Here is a 20,934-nt window from a genome sequence, read left to right as displayed (position 1 = left end):
TTCCTGCACACTTCCCTCACCCAGACTGAACTTTATCTAATGTGCTGGCCTTCCAGGGGAATTGGAAAAACTGACAGGGTTAATGTGGGTCTCTGTAATGCTGCCAGATGTGTAGTTGAGCCTGCAGGTTGGTAACTGAAAACACCTTTGATGGGATTAAACTCCTTCAAGATATTTCAAACAGTAACTACCTGCTATGACAGTCAGTAAGGACAATATATTGTTAGGAAAACCACCTTGCTGGTGAGTAGCTTAAGCCTTCCAATACCCAATTAGCAAAAGCTAGAATTTTTTAAAGTGTATAGAGATGGAAAATCTGCACTCAGTATGACCTCTTAGGTAGTGATTATAGTGGATGAACTGAATTCATTCACCAACCGTGGTTTTGTTGTTGTTGTTGTTGTTGTTAAAGATTTTATTTTATTATTTATTCATGAGAGACACAGAGAGACAGAGACACAGGCAGAGGGAGCAGCAGGCTCCATGCAGGGAGCCCGACGCGGGGACCCGATCCCCGGTCTCCAGGATCAGGCCCTGGGCTGAAGGCAGCGCTAAACCGCTGAGCCACCGGGGCTGCCCACCAAGCATGTTTTGAGTACCTGTTATGTGCCAGGCACTATTTTAGGTGTGCAGTAGAGAAGAAACAACAAAAATCCTGTCCTCTTGAAGCTTATGTTCTAGCTGCACCTTGTTACCCTCTGGCACTAAGTGAGGAGGACATCACTTAAGTAATATTAAATACCCCATCAAAATCAGTATTTCTTTTTTTTTTTTAAATCAGTATTTCTGATGGGAAAAATATTATAGCCAAAAAAGTATTCTAGAAGAAATGATTCCATTAAAAATATAATGATGATATTTCAGGAGTAGATCCATGAATGGCTTTTGTGATTCCTTACTACTTTTCTGTTGTTTTTCACATTTTCTTTAATGGACATGTATTACTTTTATATTGAAAAAAAATTAAAGCATAATGGTAAAATTCAAGAGGCTCCTTGCCTACCCTGAAAAGGTTGATGAGTTGTACAAAAAGTATTCCTAGCAAGCATAAACTTTGAAGTTAGACAACCTTGAGTTCCAGCCCCACGATTGCCCTCTTACTGGCTGTCTGAGACCTTGGGTGGGTCACACTGCTTTTCTAATTTTACTCGTGTCATAATCTAGAAAAATGGAAGTAATATGCCAACCTTCACCTCCCAGAATTGTTAAAGGATAAAACTTAATATATATAAGCAAGCCCGAAACAGAGTTCTGCACATGGTAGGTGTTCAATGTTTGCTAGATTGGAGTGGCTTATTAAGATCAAGCCTAGAGCTCTCATGTGCTGCTAGTGGAAATATAAAATATAAACATATAAAATATATTAAAAATCCACTTGGTTTGGCAATTAAGCAGGTACCTAACATATATTCCCAACATTCCACTCTAAGAGATTTACCCAAGAAGAATAAAAATATATGCCTATACCAAGACTTGTGTACAAATGATCATAGCAGCATTATTTGCAACAGCAGAAAACTAGAAATAACCTAAATGTCCATTAACAGGTGAATGGAGAAACTATGATATATCCATACAATAGAATACTACTCAGCAGTAAAAAATAATAAACTATTGATACATCTGTAATATGGATGAGTCCCAAATAATTATGCTAAGTGAAAGAAACCATGCATAAAATAGTATATATTCTATGATTCTAATTATGAAAAAAATAGAAAAAAATCCAGGTAGTCTATAGTTACAAAAAACAATTGTTTCTTTGGGATAGGGTAGGGGACAAAAAAAGGGAAGAATGGAAGGATTATAGAGTGTCAGGAAACTTTTAGAGTGATGGACATGTTTAGTATTTTGGTTAAAGTGATCGTTTCATGGGTGTGCCAAAGCCTATAAAATTGTATACTTTAAATATGTGCAATTTATTATACGTCAATTTCCTCTCAATAAGAAATGTTAAAAAAAATCTATTCCAAACCTTTTTTTTTCCAAGAAGGTAAAATCTATCACCTTTCTTAATTACTCTCAGACTAAAGACTCATATAAAGGGACCAGTGAGGGATCCCCGGGTGCCGTAGTGGTTTGGCGCCTGCCTTTGGTCCAGGGTGCGATCCTGGAGACCTGGGATCGAATCCCACGTCGGGCTCCCGGTGCATGGAGCCTGCTTCTCTCTCTGCCCCTCTCTCTCTCTCTCTCTCTGTGTGGTTATCATAAATAAATTTAAAAAAAAAAAAAATAAATAATAAAGGGACCAGTGAATTAGGTAACCAGTTGATTGTATCTGGACAAGTATTTCCCCATGAGCTGTGAGGATGGATTCACAGCAGAGAGAGAGATGGTTAAATTTGTCAGTGCAGCTGGCCTGAAGTTATTAAATTTCTAAAGAATGGTATGGATTTCTGTCTAGAGCCACAAGACAAAGCGATAAGACAGGAGGCTACATTTTTTGCCTGTCAACAGCTGATGTACCAAGCACAGAAATCTAAAATGCCTCATCAAAAAAAAAAAATGATAATAATGCCCCAGTAGCCAGGAGGCTGTTGTATCTAGGTAACAAATCTCAAATGCTAAAGAGAGTTGGAAATGTAAACCATGTAGGTTAATTTATTTTTGTAAAGATAGAGCAGTAATATGGATGTCACCGTTAAATGTAAAAGTCAAAGTAGAATCTCTTTGTTTTTTTTGTTTTGTTTTTCTTTTGTTTTTGTTTTTTACTGAAAAGCCAAACTAGTTTTGCCAGGATTAACAATGATAAATAATAAATCCCAGGAAGCAGCAATTGAATTTCAGGACCAAACCAAAGGACTAGATGTGATGGATTAATACCCCAACACTGAGAATCAGAAAGAGGGTCTTTGTGCTGAGGGACTAAAAGATAGGGTTTTGTTTCAGTCTTGGCTGGCATCAGAGGATGAGCTCTAAGATAGAAGCAAGAAATCTGGGCTGTTCTACTAAATATTGTACGACGTTTAAAAACATAAGATGTTATTTGTGGGATGTGTTGACTATCTAAAATAACTTTAGGGTTTTTTTTTTTTTTTTAGTTTTAAAACAAGTCTGAAAAAAATTAATGTGCTTCATTTATATCATGTTATTAAAGGATACTGGTTTTTTAGGTCATTTAAGAGTTGAGATAGAATGATGCCACAACCCCAAAGTCATGCAGTAAGTTTTGTCACTGCCAGCCTGGCTAAAGTGGTATATGAGAAGCTAGAAAATCATAGACCAGAGAGTTGGAAAGGAACCTTGAAGAATACCAATGAAATCATGGATGCCAGGCTCACCAATCACAGAAAAAAGCTTATGTGTAGCCAAGCCCTATGACTCCAGTGTTCAAAAGCGAGACCATCACACAATATTTAAAAATAGGGCAGGTTTTCAGAAAGGACTATGAGGCTATGGAGGAGTATAAAACTTAAGAGAGAGGAGTTTGGAGACCAAGGCCATGACCCTACCTTTCGCAGATTTGACCTGTATCCATAAACCCTCAGAGATAGGAGAGGAACATTAATTGAGCACTTGCTTTTGGCTTGGCACAAAGCAGAAGCTAGATAATTAAGTTAACATGTGCTCTCACAGAACATATACTGTTGTAGGGAAAAAAAAATACACAAACGACTCTAACACAAGGTCTCAAAGAGAAGGGCATAAATGCTGTAAGAGTTAAACAAAGGACTCTGGTGACAGTGTGGCATTTCTCTAGCGTTAGAAGTATGGCTAGCATTTTGACATCCTTTTTCTGGTTCTCTCTTCCCCTTTTGCTAGGTATCCAGATTCGTTCCTTTACTCAAGCTGACCTGATTTCACAAAACATTCAGTATATCCATTCCAGTGAAACCGAGAAACATTCAGATGCCTTCAGCTTTACACTCTCAGATGGAAGCAGTGAGGTAGGCAAGGCACTCCATTCCCTCAGTGAACAGGTACTGATTCAATACAGTCTTCTTTGAATGGAGTGTGCAAAGCAGTTATGCAAGCTTCATTTTGCCCTGCTCTTAACCAAGGATAGTGGTGGCTTCTGACAGCCCCTGGGGCTCTTTCCAGAGGGAAACCACTTTGGATTCCTGGTCAGTCAGTCATGCCAGGAATGGGTGAAAGGAAAAGCAGCACCTACCTTCTACTTGGGTGGGTGCTGGGGACAGGTGTCCCACCTGCACTTTCTGCCATTTAGGTGACTCAGACTTTCCATATCACCATTCGCCCTGTGGATGATTCACTGCCTGTCGTCCAGAGCTTGGGGATGCGGGTACAGGAGGGTGTGAGGAAGACCATCACAGAGTTTGAGCTCAAGGCGGTGGATGCAGACACAGAGGTAAGAGCATTCCCCTGGGTTCTCGGGCTGAATGAGAGGCTGATCTGTTGCTTTGTGACTATGTGTCCTGAGGGTAGGGCAGAGTAGTAAGTTTAGTGCAAGCATCATGGAAGGACTAAAAATCAGAAGATACTGTGGCCTTCTGGAAAAGAGAAACTGATATATTTGAGATCAAATTTTTTTTTTAATTTTTCTTTTCTTTTTTAATTATATTTACATATGATAGTCATACAGAGAGAGAGAGGCAGAGACATAGGCAGAGGGAGAAGCAGGTTCCATGCACCAGGAGCCCGACGTGGGATTCGATCCCAGGCCTCCAGGATCGTGCCCTGGGCCAAAGGCAGGCGCCAAACCGCTGCGCCACCCAGGGATCCCTCAAATTGTTTTTAAACCCTTTCTGAACTCCTAAATATATCCTCTCTCTACCCTGATTACATGTAACTGTAATGCTGATTTTTTTAATCCTAATTCATAGAAAATTAAATAGATGACATTTTAGCCAATTTTTTACTCTTCCTTATTATAGTGAACAAGGATTTGGGGCACCTATTCATTTTTCCTATCATTTACCACCTTCATTCAGACTTCTCTGAATGACAATTAAATATCGCAATTTGAGCATCCTCAAAGCATTCGGCTTTATTCAGTAAAACAGGGCATGTAGAGACTAAATTCTTATCCTCATGATGCTTTCAGATTAAAGTACCTAACATTCGGGCATGATTTAGCTCTCATTAAAGGGTACCATAGCATTTGTTAATTAGTTCTATGTACACCCTTCCCTGTGCCAGCCCTTCTACTTTCATTTATCCTCAAAAATATTGATTACCTAATAAGTGCCCCCTCTGCTCTAGATGCTAATGACAAGGCTGTAAACAAAACAAAGTCCTAGGCTTAGGGAGTTTTCAGCCTTTGGTTAGGGGGGACAGACAATGAAGAAAGGATGTATAATAACATGTCAGATATGATAAGTGCTATGAATTAAAAAAATATAAAGCAAGATAAAGGAGATAGAGATTGAAGGGTATGTTATTTTAGATGGAGTGGTCAGGGAAGTCTTCACTGAGGAGCTGATATTTGAGCAGATATATCATGAAGTGGAAGAACAAGCTATGCATTTATCCGTAAAAGTCACTCTTTGAGCAAAAGAACCAGAAGTGCAAAGGCCCTGTGGTAAAATGTGCTTGGAACCTTCGAGTTACAACAAAGAAGTGAAGAGGCTGGAACCCAGTGAGCAAACAGGCAGAAAGAATACAGCCAGAGAGGAACCCTGGGACCAGTTCACAGAGGGCCTTGTTGGCCCAAGTCAGGCCTTTGCATTTTATTCTAAGTTGGTGGAAAATCCCTGGAAGGTCTTGAATAGGGTTTTCTGCATTTTATTTTTCCTTCGATGTGTCACCTAGAAGCCACAATTAGAAATGGGAAATTAGCTTCTGGTCTGAGGCGTTTGTAATCTCTGTATGAGAATTTTGGGAAAGTTGGGGGGAAACGTTGGGAAAGAAATGAATAGTTTTTAAAAGGTTTAGCTCCTCTCATCCTGGTAGAGGTTAAAAATTCAAGTTTTCCCCTATGACCCTTAAGAGACAAATTTAAATGTCTTAATCTGACACCAAAAGGCACCAGAACATAAGTTCAATTGTAGTAACCAATATAGTTTCTCTCCTTAGTTTTATTTTTGGTATCTATAAAGAAAATGCAATCCTTATTTTATAAACATCTTTAGGTTTGGCTACCCTTGGCCACCTGTTGGCCGTCACTCACAAATATGATTTGGGTTGTCTGGTGCTAAGTTGGTAAAGCCTCTGATTCTTGGTTTCGGCTCAGGTCGCGAACTCATGAGTCGTGGGATGGAGCCCAGTGTGGGTCTCTGCGCTCAGCAGGCAGTCTGCTTGAAGACTCTCTCCCTCTGCCCCTCCCCTACTTTCAAATAAATAAATACATCTACCAAAAAAGCAAAACAAATCTCGTTTCTGTTTTACCTCCTCAACAGGCCGAGTCTGTCACATTCACCATAGTGCAGCCCCCACGCCATGGTACCATCGAGCGAACCAGCAGCGGGGGCCATTCCCGGCACATCTCCACCTTCACCATGGAAGACATTTACCAGAACCGGGTCAGCTACAGCCATGATGGCAGCAACTCTCTCAGAGACCGGTTCACCTTCACCGTGGCTGACAGGACAAATCCCTTCTTTATCATTGAGGAAGGAGGAAAAGAGGTAAGGGGTAAAGACAGTGGAGAGGGAGGCAAAGTGTACCAGGGCTTGTCCGAAGGCAGAACATGGCATTTTCCAGCCAAGAAGAGCGTTGTTCTTATTCTGTCACTGATTGGCCTTGGGCTAATTACTTAACTTCTCTACGCCTCAGCTTTTCATCTGTAAAGTGGGTACAATAATAATTACCAGCTTCAGTTAGTCTAAGGATCAAAGGAGTTAATCCCCGTAAAGTGGGTAACATTGTTGGCAAATAGCAAGCACAATGAAGGGTGATGATAGTGATTGTTACTATTACTGTCATTATTTCTCTTTTCCTTTCTGTCCACCACTGACTCCTTTTATCTTTCTTCCATCTGATTCTAATATCTGATCTCATACAATTCTAGATTGTCTTTCCCTTTTATATATCCCCTTAACCACCCAGAGTTTCTCAATCTCATAAGGAATAGCCCGGTTAAGAGTATGGCTTTTGCCTCTAAAAAAAACACTGATTTAAATTCTGGCTCTGACACTAACTAGCTGAAATGTTTGTAAAATGGGGATATCTGCCCTTATGATGTACATAAAGCAGTTGGCCCAGTACCTTACACGGAGAACACAGGAAATATCAAATAACTGTGGCTATCATAGCATCATCACAGTCATCGCTTTAAGACCAGCATATGAGAGCGGTAAAGGTGTTGTTCTCTTGAGGTCCTGCAGTTGTCAAGCTTTACTTCCCTAAGAGAATTGTTCCGTTCTAATGTTCAGGTGTCTGGAAGAAACTCTCAGATGTCCTCCACTCCCCTCCCTGTCACTTTTCCTCAGTCCTTCATTCTTCAGCCAGGGCTCCAGCAGGACCATAACCCTCCCCTGGGAATAATGGCAGCTGTGGTGAAAGGTAGGCTGGAGGACACGCCTGTATCTCACGCATCAGAAGCAGTGTTACTGAGCAACGTGATCACACCCCACTGTATTTCAGGAGGACAGAAGGGGCAGCTCCTCAGTCCTGTGGCATCCTTTCTTACTCTGATGATGAACGGGAATGATTCCTTTCCTGGAAGAAAGATCCACCCGCATCCTTTAGAGACAATCTGTGCGAAGATCATTCTCCCTTGGCCCAGGTGTCAGTGAGACGGCTCTTGGGGTTTCCTGCCAGTTTGGTGTCTGCACTGCATTGCCACCTAGCAGATCATTGCTTTTCCTCTTCCAAACTATAGCTGCTCCCCCACTTCATTTGACTTTCAGAAGAGCAAAGAGATTCAGGATGAATCAGCAAGAAGGCTATCTCTCTGATAAACATAAAAGGTCATAGTAGGTTTCAAGAAGAACTGTATTTATTTTTGAAATGAGAATTATTTAGAAGGATTGCAGAAGATTGAAAAGCTGGCATCTTACTGCCCTGCGTGCTGGCGTGCCTTATCCTCCCAGAGACAGGTTCTGGATTGGACCCACCTCCTGTGCGGAGTGCGTATGTGGACATGCATCTGCGTGAGAATGAAATCATAGACCAGTTTCTTTTCACTATCCCCCCAAATGCTTTTATTCTTTCTTGATGTCCTGTGCCCCTTTCCCCCATAAGGACTGTTCTTTCTCAGAAAAAGGGGGGAAAATATCCCCCCATGAATCTTCCCACACCTGCCAGAATCCCACCTGGAGACTCTGACAGTAACGTGTTAATGATAAGTGTAGTCCACCTCTTATGACAATTTTAACAAGAGTTATTGAAAGGAAGATACTGTTTGCTGTTTGACCTCAGGGCAGTATTGAACCCAACTAAGGAATGCATGGGTGTGGGAAAGTCAACTTCCATAGCAGATGAAATTGCAGAAAAATGCCACTTCTTTCGTGCTCTTCTTCTCATATGGTCCCCACGTTATCAATCAAAGCATTCTCTGTGCCTCATGCCAGGGGTGATAAGCAATGGGAATGGGCACAGTTGTCCATTCTGAAGTGCCAACAGGTTTCAGGGGTTCCAGCTTTGTAGGTCATGCATCTGGCCTAGTTCGGATGTCTGGGAATGATGACTTTTCTCTTTGGGCTTCCCTGCCAGGTTATGACAGCAGCACCTCAGCATTTCCAAATAGATATCCTCCCAGTAGATGATGGCACTCCTAGAATTGTTACCAACCTGGGGCTTCAGTGGCTGGAGTACATGGATGGCAAGGTAAGGCCTTTCCATCTGCCACATTCACATGAACCAACGTTGGCTATGTCCTTATCTGTGACCACTTGGGGACTAGAATTGCAGCTTGATTCATGTTTACCTCTCCTGAAGGGAGCTGATTGTCCTAAGATTGGAAAGCTCTGTGAGTTTGGTTAAGATTGTGTATAGTTTAAGATTTTCTTACAAAATGACCCCCAACGTACAGAAACTCAAAGAAGATAGAAGTTTAGTTTTTCTGTCACATATGGGGTGGCAGTATGTGGGCAGTCCAGGACTCTCTGTGACCATTCAGAGATGCAGATTCCTTCTGTCTTCTGATGCACTGGGTTGTTGCTGAGCCAAAACTCCTCAGCTCCTCATCGATATTCTAGCCCATGGGAAGAAGAAAACAGAGAAATAGAGGGTAAGGAACTTCATTTTAAGCAAGTGATATGATACAGAAATTAAACACATCATTTGTGCTTATATTTGGCAAGAAATTGGCTATATGGCTCCATCTGTTGCATGAGAGACTGGGAATAGAGTCTCTGGCTGGCTCAGCTAAAAGTTTGTTAACTAGAAGAAGGGGAGGATGGATTTTGGGGAAGTATCTGGAATATGCCATAGATGGGAAGGAAGTGAGTATTTTGTAGGTGAGTATCCTCAGAGGACTTCTATTTTAGAAATTCCTTTCTCTTCCTAAATCCCAATTTGATAATTTTAAGATATGCCAGATTCTTACCTCATAACATATCAAGCATTAAATTCTCATCCTCACCCAAACACACATACTTCTTCTCTAATCAGTTCAGGATCTGATTTTTCTTTTGTGTGTGGTATTCCCTCTAGGATATGGATTTTCTCATCTCCATGGAGCTGATCAGTTGGCTGTATATGTAGCTGCTATGCTATGATTTTCTATAGAACAGGCTGTGATTTTTAAAATTAGTACATATTCCTGCCATCCCCTATTTGATACCCCGTCCCCATATCCAGAACCATCCCACTCTCTTCTTGATATTTTCCAATTGGTTTTCTACTTCCTACTTTTCTCCTACTGCAATGACTCTTATCCAAGTGTCAACAATGACTTTTATCTTGCCAAATCCAAAAGTCACTTACATATCCTTATTTTACTAGGTCTACTAATATTTAATACTGTTGACCACCCCCTTTTTTCTCTCAAACCTTTGCTCTTACTAAATGTTTGTTGAATTAATGAATGAGTGAATTAAAATTCAGCCAGTATATTTGGGCAATATTAGGGGTATGACATATTTATCTTACACAATTTCAAGAATTGTGATTGACTCCAGTAGGGTATAAAGTGCAGTCTTCTCTGCATCTTATCACTGTTTCAAAGTTCCAGACTCAAATCCCACCACCTGAAATTCCTCCTCCAATGCAGGTAGAATTAATCTCTCCCACTCCCATATATGGACAGTACTCTTTTTATATCTCCCGTTATGGCTCATGCCACAATTACCTTGCACACGAGCCTTTGTTTCCCAGTAAAATGTGAATACCTCAGGGATGGAGGCTGGGATGGTTGCAATCCTCGTAGCCTCTTTAATCCTAACAGAGTTTTCCATGCAGTAAATGCACTCACTAAATCATTGTTGAACAGAATTAAATTCTGAGTCAGAGGGTCTTGTTCTGGCTTTATTCCCACCTCAGAAATTAAATTTAATGGGTTTCTATTCCAGACAACCAACTTGATCACCAAGAAGGAACTGCTGACCATGGACCCAGACACAGACGACCAGCATCTTGTCTATGAGATAACAGAGGGCCCCAAGCATGGCTATGTGGAGAGCAAGCTGCAGCCTGGCAAAGCTGCTGCTACTTTCACACAGGGTGGGGACTCAGGGCACCGAGAGATGGGAGAAGTCTGTTCTAACTTTCTCGAAATTGTCTGATCTTTCTCACAACCACTTCTAGCTACTTACCCCCCAGTCACTTAATGGCAAACAAAATAGATCGTTTAGTGTCTAACTGTCCAACTTTGGAATTTTACTTCTCCCAGTTTCCATTTCCCATTACTCTGAATTATGGTAAAAAAAAAAAAAAAGAAAGAAAAAGAGAAAGAGAAAAGAAAAGAAAAGAAAAAAAGAAAGAAAAGAAAAAGAAAGAAAAAGAAAAGAAAAAAAAGAAAAGAAAAGAAAAGAAAAGAAAAGAAAAGAAAAGAAAAGAAAAGAAAAGAAAAGAAGGAGGGAGGGAGGGAGGAAGGAAGGAAACACTTTGTCTTTACCATGCTTGCTCAGCTCCCAGGTTGCTTTATGTTTTGGTGAGATTTAGTGGAAGGATCACATGATACTGATTGGTTTTCTTCTTTTTCTAATTGAAGCAAAGTTGGCATACAATGTTACATTAGTTTCAGGTATACAACATACTTGGTTTTCCTTAAAAACAAAACCAACAACCATACTTTATGAAATATCTGTGATCCTATATGGCTTATTTTTTCTCTAAGGGTTATAGATTGTTTTTAAGTATTTAACAAAGAAAGTAAAATCAACAAGGGTATGTTGCTCAAAAGAAATATTTTCCTATTTTGAATCACATCAAGCAAACCATTTTGTATTTTAGTAGTCTTATAAGCATGTCAGACTCTTCTAGACTTCTTTTGAGGATGGCCCTTACCTTGAACAGTCATTGCAAAAACTGTCCCTTGTAACTCATACAGTATATTTCCCTTTTCTCCCTGTTTTCAATCTTAATGTTCTCTCCTAGAAGAGAACATTTTATGTGTCTTGTGTGGTTGTTTGAATTCAACCCCAGCTTTTCTTAGTAGCATATACCTTCCAAAGAACCTTATTTACAAGGAAGTAGGGGTGAGTGTGAGCATGTATACAGAGAGGATGGAGTCAAAGACTCTTTGTCAGCACTCAGATTTGACTTTAATATTCCAGAGAGATTCATTAAATCTCTCTAAGACCCTGGGATTCTCATTTTACAACAGCATCAAGGTACTTCCTGGACATATAGACAGCTCTTTTGCCACACAGAGCTATAGGATTTTATTTTAAAATCTGGCAGACACATTTATTTTTAAGACTACTATCCCTTTTTTTGTTCTTGGGAAATTACATTCTGTCTACAGCCCATTAGAAGAATAAACTAGGTATGTTAGCATGGGATCTCCGAGGCTGCCTACATCCCTGGGTTAATTCACAATGTGCTTTTTCTCACAGAGGATGTGAACTTGGGATTGATTCGTTATGTGTTACACGAGGAGAAGATCCATGAGATTATGGATAGTTTTCAGTTTCTGGTGAAAGACAGTAAACCCAATGTGGTCAACGACAATGTCTTCCATGTTCAGTGGTCCCTCATCAGCTTTAAATATACCAGGTACAAGGGTCATTGGTGTTCATTCTTGAGAAGTGAATCGGGCAAGCAGAGGAGATCAGATTGAAGTACCTGGGGGTCCACTCTAGTCATCTGATGGTGATGGTGGTGGGGATAACAATAATAGAAATGATAATGTCACCAAGTATTTTTTAATACTGTGTGTACCGGGCACTTTGACATGCATCATCTTGTTTAATACTTGCAATTGTGAGATGAGTGCTATTGTTCTCCCCACAAGAACAAAGCAATGGAGACAGAAAGAGGTGAACTAATCTACCCAAAGTCACATAGCTAAAAAAGCAGTAAGACTAGGATTGAAAACCAGTGATCTTAACCATTGTGCTTTCTTGCATCGCCTACAAGTATTTTTGCTTCTGCCTTCAAGTTTTAGAAGATAATCCAGGAGAACTGATAAGAAACAAAATATGCATCCGATACTGGCTGAAAATAATCACTGGTGCATAATAACGACATCTTTGCCTTACCCTCTACATTCTCTCTGTTCTCAGGCTTGTATTCTCCCCTCATTCCTTTGATGTTCATAGGATTTGATGTCCTTTGGGAAAATTTCATAGCTTAATATAGACATGCTTTAGAGTGCTTTTGTAGTCTTTTGAGGGGTTGAGAGGCAAACAGGCACCAGCTTTGGTAAAGGTAGGCAAGCACAAGGTTGATTTATAGGTCAGATTATAACTAAGATTATGATTATGTGGGGGAAATCGTTCTTGAAGTCTATGTTTCAGAGACTTAACTATTCTAAGAAAGCAATTTCATGATGGTTATGATGAAAATTGGAATGGAGGTGGGAGATAACATAAAAACTTGATTTCATGTGCTGGGCCGTTCCACTCTTAGTCACATAGACTTAGAGAACTTAGTAAGATATTATAATCAGCTTTTATATATGTAAGCTTTGCTGTTATTTCCCTCTTGTTTATATCTCCTTAAAAATTAAATAAATGGGGACACCTGGGTTGCTCAGTGGTTGAGCATCTGCCTTCAGCTCAGGGCATGATCCCAGGGTCAGGGATCGAGTCCCACATCAGGCTTCTTGCGGGAAGCCTGCTTCTCCCTCTTCCTGTGTCTCTGTCTCTCTCTGTGTCTCTCATGAATAAATAAATAAAATCTTTTTTTAAAAAAATTAAATAAGTGGACTAAAACTGATCACTTTTTCTGGACAACCCTCAAGCGTTTAATGGGCTGAATAGTAGAGTGTCCCAAAGCTGGCAATGAAAACTAACCTGTTAGAGGTACTTAGTTGGCAACCCTCACAGCAACAAGACATAAGCCCTGTGATGAAAAACTCATCCCCAGCTCAGACCCTACTCACTCATGTCTTTTCTAAACTTAGATACTTATGAATTAATAGCACATGGAGAGTTTGCCTTCTACTTTGCCAAAGCAATACAAATTCATAGCAGCAAGCTAAGTTACCCCTGTGTTTTATTTTTTTAATTTTTTAAAAATTTTTATTTACTTATGATAGTCACAGAGAGAGAGAGAGAGAGAGGCAGAGACACAGGCAGAGGGAGAAGCAGGCTCCATGCACCGGGAGCCCGATGTGGGACTCGATCCCGGGTCTCCAGGATCGCGCCCTGGGCCAAAGGCAGGTGCCAAACCGCTGCGCCACCCACGGATCCCTACCCCTGTATTTTAGTCTGTTTGTGCTGTTATAACAGAATACTGTAGACTAGATGGCTTACAAACAATAGAAATTTATTTCTCCCAGTTTAGAGGCTGGGAAGTCCTAGGAAAAGGTGCTGACAGATTCGGTGTTTAGTGAGGAGCCTCTTCCTGGTCCATAGGTAGTTGTCTTTTCCCTGTGTCCTCACATGGTGGAAGGACCAAGGAACTCTATGGGACCTCTTTTATAAGGGTACCAAACCCATCCATGAGGGCTCCACCCTCATGTCACCTCCCAAATATCAACATATTGGGGTTAGGATTTCAACATAGGAGTTTGAGGGGACATATTCAGTCTATAGCACAATGTCACAAAACTCCATTTGTCTAAACAGCTTTGTTACCTGGGCCCAATTCTCATTTTCTTATTTCTGCCATCACCCTGACTCCTTTGCACACTTCCTGGAGATCTGGTCCAGTCTGTTCCCACCTGACCTAAGTCATTAATTGCCTCGCAAGCAGCTTTCTTTCCTAGGAACTCACTATTCTAGTTATTCTACCACACTAGGGAGAGATTGTCATTTCTCTGTGTTTTGATGTACAAAGTACATAGTTCCTTGGTGCTGCCCATCTTCTGAATGACTTCCACCTTGCTCTGATAAAGGGGCAGATACCATTCTGCATCCACAGCCTCCTTGGTCTCTTGGTGCTGTGACTGTCCCAGGTGAACACATTTCCTCAATTTATAACCTGGCTTCTTAAAGAGACCAAACTTCCTATTCTCTGAACTATATGACACCAGTAGCCAACCAGAAGAGACAGGCATTAAACAAATGGATTCCTCACAGCCCCAACTCAGAATTTCAGAGACTGCCTTTTTGTGTGTTTCTAGCTATAATGTCAGTGAGAAAGCGGGGTCTGTCAGCGTCACAGTGCAGAGGAGTGGGAACCTGAACCAGTATGCCATCGTCCTGTGTCGCACTGAGGAAGGCACTGCCAGCTCCAGCTCCAGGGTCAGCTCCCAACCTGGACAGCAGGACTACGTGGAGTATGCTGGCCAGGTAGGTGTGCAAGGGGGCCTCTGAATACCGATCACCAGAGGGTACCAGCCAGGGCTGCATTGTGGTGTTGGCAAGTGTGGCACCTTCCCCCTAATTTTCCCCGCACCTCCTTTTCCATTGGCGCCCTTCCTCGAGTGATTTTCCTGTGTTCCCTTCCCACAGGGCTGAGTTCTTCCCAGTCCTACTCTCTGTGGAAGTTTTAACTGCTGAAGTCTGGATTATCTAGCTTCTCAGTCTTTACATTTTGCTTCATGGCTAAAAAAGGCCTCCAGGGCATCCTGTTCTACACAGGGCTGTTGGGATCCAAACCCTTTCTCAGTCCTTGCCCTTCTCTAACTGAAGGGAGGGCAGAGGAGGGTGTGGGGGATGGTTGGGAAGCTCTTGGAAGAGATGGGTAAGAGATGATGGGAGCTTGAGTTTCAGTTATGAAGCCAGGTTGGAAACAAGTGGGTAGACTGAAGATGACTAAGGACTGATAGAATTTCACAGCAGATTAGAGAGTGGGCAGAAGCGGGAAAGGGATGGTGATGCCCTGTGCTGGGAGGGGACATGGTCAGAGGAGCAGGTTTGGAGATGGGGTGACCTTGACTGTGCTTTGGACAAGCCAAGTATGAGGAGCCTGAGACTGAGAGGACAGCTGTGCTGGTTGGCAGCAAGTGCAGAAAGCAGTTAGGGTGGCGCTACATGTGCAGGTCTCTACCACAGTGGTGGTAACTAGTGCCAGGGGGGATGAGACAGAGCAGAGAGCAAACAGAAAAAGAAAGGAAGAGGACTTAAACAGTAAACTCCTTTACGGTAGGATACCCCGTATTTGTCATCTTTTATGTTTGGCACGATACCTGGTGCTTCCTAGGTATTTCTTCAATGTTTTTGCAAAGTAAATTCACTGTTTTTATGACATCATAAATCTCTGTAACGAGGAGCGGACTCTCTCTTTGAGTTATTTCAGCTGGACTGAGGTCAAATTTAAATGAGGAATTAGAAGAAAATAGATAAGCCAAGGAATCTTTCAGCAAAATCATAATAAAGAGTACATACTTGTGTTTGTCAAGGAAAGACGAAAGGTAGTGGGTTCTAGAACTAAACAGAGATCTAGAGATGTTTCATTCAGTTGGGAGTGTTTTGAAATGTGGAGTGTAGTAAATTTTAATTTGATTAGTTGATTAGATATGGAATAGTAATTTTCTGCTGATGGAAATAATGTGTTTTTCAGATTTGTGTGTCCCTTGAGGTTTATGACTATTTTACACATTTTAGCTATCTCAGTTTACACAAAGTGTAGTCCAGGCCTATTTTCTACTCTTTTGGTTTTGGATAAGTCCATAACCCTGGTTCCTTTTCAAGGTTTTATCTTTATCCTTTTATTAAGACAAAGTAAAACCAGAATAAATCCCTATAAGTTCACAATTGTGTGAATATAAAATGATTTCTCTTTTTTGTACCAGGCTAAATTCATTTACATTATAGATCTAGACTATCTTAATGGCAAAGGATTTAGTTAAATACAAAGTCAAGATTCAGTCTGGCTTGTTGATATTATAACTTTCTCTGGATTCAAACTCCATTATTCAGGAAACTGAAGATTCTATATCAATTTTTATTGTGTTAGCAATGTGGTAATGGTAATAAGGATAACATCTCACATTTGTTCAGTGCTTTAAAATACATCGTGTCATATAATCTTCCCAGTAAATATGCAAGATAAGCATGTGAAATTGTTATTTAGCTGATGAGGAATCTGACATTTGTAAAGATTCATAGACTGACCCAGCTTAAAGTCAGAACATTTACATTCCAAGTTCAAAGATCTTTCCAGGTAAATCTGCCACAAATATAAGGGGACCTGAGTAACCAAATGACTCTTGCTATCCCAAGTGAATTAATAAAACAAGATATGAATAGTTACCTACATGTTTTGCTACAGTCACCAAATAGTAGAAAGATGTCTTTGCCCTCCATGTCCTGATGCGGTAAATGAGCTCCAGTGTGTAGATGAAGGCTAGGAAGAGGTAGCCAAGTGTTCCAGGTGATGAACAAGAAGTTGGGGTAGAAGAACCAGCTGTTTCATTCAGTGCTCTACCCACTAGATTTGGTTCCTATTTTCCCATGATGTTCTAGGGGAGTGAGCAGGGGAATGAGGTACAGTAGAACTGTTTGTTGTTTCCTTTGTGACAGGTGCAGTTTGATGAGCGAGAGGACACCAAGTCCTGCACCATCGTCATCAATGATGATGATGTGTTTGAAAACGTTGAGAGTTTCACCGTGGAGCTCAGCATGCCGGCATATGCCCTATTAGGGGAATTCACCCAGGCGAAGGTCATTATCAATGACTCCGAGGACGAGCCCACATTAGAATTTGATAAGAAGACCTACCGGGTCAACGAGAGCGCTGGTTTCCTATTTGCACCTATTGAAAGAAAAGGTCTGTTGGTGCCAAGGGTGACAAGGAACTATAACAATAGCTAGCTTTTTTTTAGTTCTTATTATGTGCCAAGTCCTCATGTACCATATTAACTTCTGTGTGTAAGTGCTTTACATGTATTAGCTCATTTAACTTCCCAGAACAACTCTAATAATGATCCTACCTGTAGTGAGCACTATTGGAAAGCTTCTCTTAGTTCAAGTTGTTAGCACTCCCATTTATTCTTTAATGTGACTAGAAGACTGGTCATATTTTGCCTTGCAAATTATTCATGAACTTAGGATTCCTAATCAATCACCCAATCTATAAAATACTTAGTAGCCCTGGTCAAGGAGGGAAGTTTGTAAGAACTGGCTTCTCATCTTAGTTTTGGAAGATAGAAAATATATTTTAAAGATTTCCCTACGTGACTGTCATGTATAGAGCTCAGATGAGAAATAAACCATGTATGCTAAATAAAGGGCAATGCTTGAGGGATTGAAAACAAAATAAAGATCGTATGCATTTGTGAGTGTGCAAATGTTGAGACTTTTAAAGTCATGGAAATTAAATCCTCATTCAAAGCCTGAACATGACTATAAGTGATGATGTCAGGTTTTTTATTGAATCTGCTGACTATTAGTGTAACATACACTGTAGATAGGGTAAACCCTTGGTGATGCCACTTGGAAAACAGGCAAGGCCCATTGATTGCTCTGGGCCAGCGAGCCAGGCCCAGAACAGGCTATCTTCTGGGGACATGGCAACACTAATAAGTAAAGTCATTTGTACAGAGATGCAGGTTTTATTTTGTTTTGTTTTTCTTTTTTTAAACAAGCTGATTTCTCCCTGGAAATTAAAGTGCAGAAGTTTATTCAGAAAGGCAGTGAACTGTGCTCAGAGCACGACCTTTGGGACTCAATTACTTTGCTACTTAAAGTACCAAATATGTCTCTTATCTTTATACCCGCTGTGGTCTTAGATGTTGAGCAATGAGTCTTGTGAATTAACAGAGCACAAAATTCACAGAATAGGAAATCCATTTTAAGTTGTTTGGTGAAGTATCTGGAGTATATGAAATCCTCAAGTGGTTTATACCACAGGCTTAAGAAGCTGCAAATGCAGGAAGGCTTCATGTCAGAGTTTGAACAGAAGTAGTGATGGGATGGGTCAGAGGGAACCAAGCTTACCAAATTATCAGAGATTTTAATATTTGAGAAGTGCTCATTCAAATGCTTTGATTTTCTTACCATTTGTATTTCAGGAGATTCAAGCAGCATTGTATCTGCAATTTGCTACACAGTCCCTAAGTCAGCTATGGGAAGTAGTCCTCTATGCTCTAGAATCTGGCTCTGATTTTAAATCTAGAGGGATGTCTGCTGACAGTCGTGTGATATTTGGGCCTGGTGTCACCATGTCCACCTGTGATGTCATGCTTATTGATGACAGCGAGTATGAAGAGGAAGAAGAGTTTGAGATTGCCCTGGCAGATGCTTCTGACAATGCCCGCATCGGAAGGGTGGCATCGGCCAAGGTGCTCATTAGTGGTCCCAATGATGCCTCCACTGTGTCCCTAGGCAACACGGCTTTCACTGTCAGTGAAGATGCAGGTAATAGGGGATCCCTGGGTGGCTCAGCGGTTTAGCGCCTGCGTGATCCTGGAGTCCCAGGATCAAGTCCCACATTGGGCTCCCTGCATGGAGCCTGCTTCTCCCTCCACCTGTGTCTCTGCCTGCCTCTCTCTCTCTTTCTGCCTCTCATGAATAAATAAATAAAACCTTAAAAAAAAAGATGCAGGTAATAGAGAATCTCTGGGATTCTATTGCCCACATCCTGATCCCTTTCTTGAACAGTTTCCTTTTAAATTTAAGAATGTCCTGAAGACATTTGAGAATGCAGTGGCATTCTGAGGAATGCCTCAGTGACTCCATTGTCAGTCTGAGACATATAATACCAAGCATTAAGACCAAAAATGGAAGGTAGTGAAGAATAGGGAATTCCATCCACTTTTCTTGCCCTGGTTACTGATGGCAGGGAGGGATCTGGCTTAGAGCTTCATTGAATGATCTCTGTGGTCCAGAGGAAGGACATGGTGCTAAGCATTTTAGCTTCTGAAGGTGAGAAATATGATCTGTTTTGAGGATGGGGGTAAACTTACTTTAGCATACTGTTAGCTGCCAGAACAAATAAATTCCAAAGTTTAGTGTCCTAACAAATGAAACTTTTTCATTCATATCATGCCCCAAAGCAGTCAGTGGGCAGATTTCTTCCACCCAGGCTCCTTTCTTCTTTTGGCTCCACAAAGGCCTCAAAGTCTTCTGAGTGCTACTAGCAGACATACTGCCAGAAGGGGCAGCAGCTGCACTGAGCATCAGTGATCTGAGCCACCTGGTCAAGGTCATTCACCTCTTCGAAGGTGATAGTCTGAGAGATAATGGGAACAAGTATTTTTGAGCACTTACTCAATGCCCAGCACCATGCCATCTGCATTCCATACATTCTCATTTAGTCTTCTGTAGAAAAGAAAACATTATATAGAAGAGCAAAGGGAGGCTCAGAGAGATGAAATAAAGCCTCAGAGATCAGTAAGCTAATATGGCAGAGCTGAGATTAGAACCTAGACCTTTCCTATACCATGTTTCCTTCTTATACACCAAATGCTCAGCCATGACTACTTGTCATCTTGCAGCTTATTGGCTGAAAAAATATGATTGATGGGATTTTCTTTTGCTTTTCTTTGACCTTGATTGGGAAAATAGCTAAAAATCTACAAGTACATCATTAGGACACTACAAAGTATGATGTCACCGTGGACCAGAAGATGAGCTTCATTCCTAAGATAAGCAATAACACACATGGTTTAGGGATCCCTGGGTGGCGCAGCGGTTTGGTGCCTGCCTTTGCCCCAGGGCGCGATCCTGGAGACCTGGGATCGAATCCCACGTCGGGCTCCCTGCATGGAGCCTGCTTCTCCCTCTGCCTGTGTCTCTGCCTCTCTGCCTCTCTCTCTCTCTGTGTGACTATCATAAATAAATAAAAAATTTAAAAAAAAACACACACATGGTTTAAATAATGATGTGTGCACCACTCGGATAAAATAGGGAAATCAACCCAGTTAGGAACATTTAATTAGGAACATGCAGCTTCAGGCCCCATAGAGTTCCTTAGCTGGTTCGTTCTTAATTGACTATTTCCTATATCACCCCTGAGGCTCTCGTCTCGAGTTTCTTCTCCTGAAATAGGCTTGAGATGTTTTTTGATGGGCCCTCTCCAGTTTGTTTTTCTCCTATGAACCGTGTCTTTCATAAAACCACAAAACCACTTTCTCCTAAGGGCTGTCTCTCCAGTACTACCTCCATGAAGCCCTCCTCCAGGTCTGCTCTTCATATTGTTAGTAAAAGTGGGGGGTGGGGAGTGGCACCTCACAGCTTTCCTCAGAGGGAACACAGGAGCATCACTGAAATTGTATTAGACAAGCTCACAGGGTAAAGCTGCTGCTGCTGTGAGGAAGAACATTATTCTGAAAACCCACTGTGCTGGCCCGAGACTAACCATTGACATCTCTGTGGATATCCATTTAGGTACAGTGAGGATTCCAGTTATCCGCCATGGGACTGACCTTTCTACCTTCACATCTGTCTGGTGTGCAACACGACCTTCAGACCCAGCTTCTGCCACTCCAGGAGTTGACTATGTTCCCAGCTCTAGGAAGGTGGAGTTTGGGCCAGGTGTCACTGAGCAGGTGAGCATAGAGCAGTCAAAGGCCAGATGGGCCTGTTAATGTGGGCTCTATTCTGCTCTCCAAACTCTCTGGAGGACTCTGAACAACCCTTGCCTTATTACTGT

At 41.4% G+C, this 20,934-nt stretch overlaps 1 protein-coding gene across 1 annotated transcript in view; it reads left to right on the top strand.

Annotated features, from left to right (window-relative positions):
- The window catches only part of FRAS1 (Fraser extracellular matrix complex subunit 1), a 434,689-nt gene that overhangs the window by 353,952 nt on the left and 59,803 nt on the right, over window positions 1-20,934 (top strand). Inside the window, 11 exon segments of the mRNA XM_038582341.1 lie at window positions 3,763-3,887; window positions 4,169-4,309; window positions 6,300-6,527; window positions 8,557-8,670; window positions 10,356-10,506; window positions 11,844-12,003; window positions 14,519-14,687; window positions 16,863-17,109; window positions 18,353-18,414; window positions 18,416-18,698; window positions 20,670-20,830. Coding sequence (XP_038438269.1) covers window positions 3,763-3,887; window positions 4,169-4,309; window positions 6,300-6,527; window positions 8,557-8,670; window positions 10,356-10,506; window positions 11,844-12,003; window positions 14,519-14,687; window positions 16,863-17,109; window positions 18,353-18,414; window positions 18,416-18,698; window positions 20,670-20,830 — 1,841 coding nt within the window.

The sequence above is a fragment of the Canis lupus genome, chromosome 32 (genome assembly GCF_011100685.1).
Source record: "Canis lupus familiaris isolate Mischka breed German Shepherd chromosome 32, alternate assembly UU_Cfam_GSD_1.0, whole genome shotgun sequence".
Taxonomy (NCBI): domain Eukaryota; kingdom Metazoa; phylum Chordata; class Mammalia; order Carnivora; family Canidae; genus Canis; species Canis lupus.
Note: the sequence above shows the minus strand (reverse complement) of the source record. Positions and strands in the feature narration are given on the sequence as shown.